The 5881-nt window shown below is 35.1% G+C and overlaps 1 protein-coding gene across 1 annotated transcript; it reads right to left on the reverse strand.

The window, feature by feature from the left end:
* Nucleotides 1–3533: 3533 nt before the first annotated feature.
* LOC149189369 (potassium transporter 10-like) lies at nt 3534–4509 on the reverse strand. Its single transcript, XM_089413197.1, has 2 exons — nt 4190–4509; nt 3534–3876 (listed from the first exon to the last, which is right to left on the reverse strand). Exons 1-2 carry the CDS (start codon nt 4398–4400, stop codon nt 3626–3628), a joined length of 462 nt encoding a protein of 153 aa, XP_089269323.1. The 5' UTR covers nt 4401–4509; the 3' UTR covers nt 3534–3625.
* Nucleotides 4510–5881: the final 1372 nt, after the last annotated feature.

Here is a 5881-nt window from a genome sequence, read left to right on the forward strand (position 1 = left end):
TGGTCCACCTGTATAGCCTTCAACCAATAGCATCCTACCAACTCATTCATGTACGAACATGCCACATGGCACTCAACCATTCGCTGATGAGATTACAATGCCACTTAGTTGCATAATCAGCGCCAACTGGGCAGCCTAGTCAGCAGTACGAATTGTTGACTCGACTGTCCCCTTTTTTTTTTCCAAAAATTTACTTGTTTGACAAAGTGAACATAACACGTTTTTGAAGCCATACGGTGTCCGTTTCACATGAAATGAGTTGTATCGTATTCAAGATGACAAACACTACGCAGCGTATTCAAAATGACAAACACTACGCATTCGTTCAGGTTCCACACCATTCAAGATGTACTAAACCATAGTTTTTATAATTGATGCCTCACTATTAATTTTACATAAATATATTTCTTATTATCTTTGAAAAACTATATACTTTCCATTATATACTTCCATGGGATAGATTGACCCATTATCCTAAGTTTCACTTTCCATTTTATAATTAATCCACAATCTATTCTCTTAGACATCTCCTTCCCTACTTCACAATACATCATTTAATTGTGTAGAAAGACACTCTATAACCCATTATGGCAGCCATATTATAAGACTTTAGGTAAGGTATTATGTAATATAATGTTATATTTACTCATTCAACATTAAAATTAAAAAAATTAAAACATTAAAATTAAAATTAAAACTTGATGAATTTGTACAAACCTACCGTGTTTGTCTAAGCATTTGTTATATAAACGCTGAAATCTATTATAGAATGCAATAATACCAGCGTAAACTCATCTCCAAAATCATCTCTCTTAACACTTTGTAATGGTAAATCCAAATTTAAAATTATCTAAATTCATTATATTTTTTATAAAAATGAGAAAAAACAAATAATTCCTCTTTACGGTTGGTAATGATAAATCCGAATTTAAGATTATCTAAATTGATTAGTTTTTTTAATAAAAATAAGAAAAAAACAAATAAAACGTATTTTTACATTTAATTGTATGGCTGAAATAGCTAAGGCGTTGGTAGAACTTCAGCATCTTTATCAAATTAATAACCATATAAGAAATTCGATAATGTAATTATAACTTCTTCTTTTTTATGTTTCTTTCACGCACATATGGACTCTTCTTTCCAGAGATGCAGACTACAAGTGTGGAAATTGATGGCAAACCAAAAAAAAACGAAATATTTTCTATATCCAAATAGATTCCTATATACTATTAAATTCGATAAAATTTATTTATAAAATATTTAATCACATCCTTCGCTGCTTTCAATTCAACCATGACAAATATTTAATAATTGAAATTTAAAATAAATAAATAAATCATTTCTTACTTCATTCCTTATAATAATGCTAAAAAGTATTATCCAACTCAATACAGAAGAGATGTTTTTATAAGCATGGGCGTTTTCTGATTCGAAATTTTAACCACCTATGTTTTTTTTTATTATCCTAAAAAGTATTATCCAACTCAATACAGAAGAGATGTTTTTCTGTTATATAAGCATGGGCGTTTTCTGATTCGAAATTTTAACCACCTATGTTTTTCCCACTATTCTTTTCATGGTGGAAATAAAATATTATAAAAAATATACATCACATGATTTATTTAGAAATCTAGAAACCTCCTCTGGACACTGAGCCGTAATCATTAACTTTGAAATATTTACACCGCCAGAGTCAAAGTAAGAAATATCTAGAATCGAGGACTTCAGTTTCGGTATTTTCTTCAAACCCTTTTAACGTAGAAACAGACAGAAGTGCATGTCAATACCATCCAAATTTTATTTTCGAGTATCTGCGTATTCTAAGATATAAGGTTGAGAGCACAGGGTGTTATAGCCGCGTGATATTATCATGTGCGTACTTCACAGATATTTGATTCTATATATATCTCCAAACTTATCCTCCTTATCACATGAATGATGAAAGCAACAAGTCAGAAAAATATTAACACGGTATATATATACATTTTTTCCAGAGGGGAAATCCTTTTTGAATAAGTTAAATATATTACAACATGATACAATTATTTACAACAAGATATGTTCATTCCGAATATATGTTGCATTAATAACAACTCAACCAATACAATAGCTGCACAACAGCACAAACATATATCGCGGGCAGGGGTTAAATTTGACGCCCGTCTGCCCGTTTTTAGCGATTTTACACGTAAAATACGTTTACCTTTCAAATATCCACGTCAACCGTAACTGGCTATTAATTTTTAAAACCGTCAATTTGACGGGCAGGTTTGTAAATGAAAAGTTTTAAGTTTTTTTTTAATAATTTTTTGATATATATATATTATATATATATTTAACATACAAGTTCCAGCGTGCAAGTCGGGAATCGGGATCGGACCGTCGGTAATAGCCTATACGATTCTACGAATGAAGTGACTGTAGTCTGTAGTACGCTGTATGTTGTAAGTTGGCGTGACGCGTCCACGGTCCACCAACTTTCACGAATTGAAATAAATTCTGAGCCTGTTGCATTTACAATCCACTGAGAGCTGTTAATGGCTTTATTAAATTTGGTTGATGGTATTGGTGTCCACCGCGCTGCGCTCCGGCTCGAGTGAAAATTCCATCATACGCCCGGAGTCAGGACCTCCGACCGATACATGGTCACTTGCCTATTTTCTTAGTAGTGGGGAGTCGGGGACCTGTTGCAAACCGCGCCATACTATGGATGGCACCTGTTTTATTTTGGTTTGAATTTTAAAATTTGCGCTCTGCCAATGGACTGAAAGTCTAGACAGTGACAATGGCCATTAGAAGCAATCCCGAAGCTGGTAGCCATGGCAGAGAATTATTCAATGTGCGCGAATATGGAGGAGTCCATCAACATTATCACTGTTTCTTCGGCTGGGCCATCATTCTTCAAATCAGCAATTGAAGATTTGCCTGCAAAATACCAGGGGCACCAGGACTGGCTTGGAACTTGAGTATATATTTGAGCTTTCAGCTGATATTTTGACCTGTGTAACAGCAGAGATCGACTATGTGGGAGTTTTTGTTAGTAGTCGCTGGCCCCGGACCACTGAAATATTTCCAGCTTTATCTTCGTAAAAGCTCTCCGAGTCTCCCCTTCTCCGCTTGAATCCGTTGGAGCTGCTGTTTGGCGTATTTGGCTGCTGTTTGAGCGAGAATCGTGGCTAGCGCGAGCGAGAATCTGCCCATTCATCGGCAATTTCTCCCATTGAACCACAGACTCTGCTTACGATCCGGCCGAGCTACAAGGTGAGGTTTTTCATTTCTTTTTAGAGGTTTCCTGATATTTTAGTACAATGGCAATATTGTCACTGAAACCTTAAATGTAACACTAAATGAACTTGAAAAGTAGTCTATAAATTGCATCCTCTCTAGTTAATCTAGATTTAGATAAATCCATGTAACTCATATACACACATTACTAGAAATTGCATTCTCTCTGGGTCATCTAGTTTTAGATAAATCTATGCAACTAATATACACACTGGTTTAGATGAATCTATGCTACTAATATACACATTACTTACAAAAAGCTTTCCTGTATCTTGAAGTATTCCGCCACCTCCTGATGCATAGAGAACCCCTGCCTTCACTAAAATCTCTCCTCTAGGCTCTAGGCTGAGATAGCAGGAGTAAAAATTCCATCACCGATGACCATGCAAGTGCCAACAAGTACAAGAAGTAAAAGTGCATTTTGACGGTCAACTTTTGCTTCCAGCCATTTCTTTGTTCTTGCAGCAAATGACTTATCTTCAATCTTTCGCCTGCTATAAGTTGTGAGTTCTTCATCTGTGCGGTGTTGATTCGGAATAGTGCTCACTTTAACATGCCGACAGAGTAATGAATACAGAGCAAATGTTCCACCTACATCACAGAAACGTGATATCTTAAGAGCCCTTGTTAAAATTGCATTTATATGCATACTAAAAAGCAGGTGACAGGAAAAGAAATTAGATAGCCTTATAAACAGAATGGCCGAGTGAATTTTTCAAAACAATTAACAGAAAGTTCTAGCCTAAACTTTGGAATTGTCTATTGGGTTTGAATAAAATCACCCAATGATACTTAGAATGTAAGCCTAATGGATAGTTACAAAATTCGCAAGGGCCAGGAATATGCAGGGCATTTTGATTTTATCATATGCAGTCTCCTATGCAAAGCCATAGTGTCATGTTACCTTCTCCGTTGTCATTGGCCCTCATGACAACAAAGACATATTTCAGAAGAGGAATTAGTGTCAAAGTATATATGATTAACGAAAGAGCCCCCATCAACTCTTCACGATCGCGGACACCATCAGGAAATGTGCTATTAAAAACATACATAGGAGATGTGCCTAAGTCTCCATAGACAACCCCAAGGCTCTGAAATGCAAGACGCAGAACCATCAAACCCGACAACTCCTGCACATGAAATACAGAGGATCAGGATATTACTGCTTTTTATATTTGATAATTGCTAACAAGCACTTTAACAGCCAAAGCTTCACGATAGCTATTTACTCCGGCCAACCTATCAGGCAATTTATGGAAATAATAGTATATATTATAGTCCAACGAAGCAATTTAAGATTGTAAATGCTATTCAAGATTCCAGTTATTGTGATTTGTAAAATGGTTCACTCTATCTATCAAATTAGGAAAGGAAGAATCTACTACAATGAGTGTGCATATTGTGAACATATTTTATGATTCAGAATCTTTTAACTGCAATCGAATTGTTGTCCTTTTCTTTGTGAGATTTATTTGTCCTTATTTCAATTGAAGTACTCCAATAAAGTTTTCTATGATTTAATTCAATCTAATGTTGAGTGATCTGCTTTGAGTCCATATCTTGAGTTTTTTCTACTTTATAGAGTTCTTTTAGATCATCTCACCAGCACTTTTATGGTCCTCCCAATCTATGACATCGCCCTTTCTACCTTATCAGAATTATTTCTATTATAATCAGAACACGATTAAAAATTTTAGAGAAAAGTTGGGTTGAATATTTATAAGTTGGACTCTTCACCCAAAAAAAGGGAAGTATATACACTAAATAAATTACTACTTTATAAAAATGCTCGGTGAAGTTTGTTTGAATGTGCACGCCGCTTATCATATACCAAATATGATGCCTAAAATAGTTCAAATTCGCACGCTGTGTTGGTTATTGGAGGACCATGACCGATTTCTTAGAGACTAATATTCAAAACAATTTTAAACTTTTCCTTTCTGGCAGATTTTGCGGTATATATTTTATTAGAATGGAAATCCATACATGCAAACATAATAAAAATATATGAGAATGGAAATGCATATATGCAAACATAATAAAAATATGGAATGCTGTCGGTGATGATCTACTTTTATTCTGTCACTATACGTTGCTTTAATTTCTCCATTCCTTGCCGTATGTCCAAAGTGATGCCATACCGAGAACCAGTAACCCCACCAGAGCAACTGTGGATTAACGCGTATTTTGGCTTTGAAGTTTTGTGATCAGAAGTTGTCATCCTCTGTGAAAAAGCCGCATACAGTTGGCAGGGATTCATGATCAGCAGGTCTCAAAACAAAGTGTAGCAATGAGACTTGAGCCCAATTGTAGAACAAAAAATTAAAAATTTAAACAATTATGAGTACAATTTGAAATTAGATAAAACTTGTACAAATAAATTTTAAAAGTCATATGATGGGCAGTTTAAAAATAAAAACGTCATAAAAAAATTCCTTGACGGATAGGGTCACCCATCAAATTTAACCCCTGATCGCGGGTTTAACCGGCCGTCCCATCCAGGCGGGATAACGACCGCATATACCTGATATTTGTGAGGATTAACGAAATTATTGTATTCATCGATACGCATTTCACGCACCTCAACGACAGACGT

Source organism: Pinus tabuliformis, chromosome 3_1 (genome assembly GCF_031772625.1).
Source record: "Pinus tabuliformis cultivar Carrire ecotype Pingquan chromosome 3_1, CPIR1, whole genome shotgun sequence".
Classification (NCBI taxonomy): domain Eukaryota; kingdom Viridiplantae; phylum Streptophyta; class Pinopsida; order Pinales; family Pinaceae; genus Pinus; species Pinus tabuliformis.

Coding starts and splice junctions, on each gene's coding strand:
- LOC149189369 (XM_089413197.1), bottom strand. CDS start 4,400: ATGGTTCTGCGTCTTGCATTTCAGAGCCTTGGGGTTGTCTATGGAGAC. Junction 3,877..4,189: donor GGCCAATGACAACGGAGAAG/GTAACATGACAC, acceptor TCTGTGATGTAG/GTGGAACATTTGCTCTGTAT.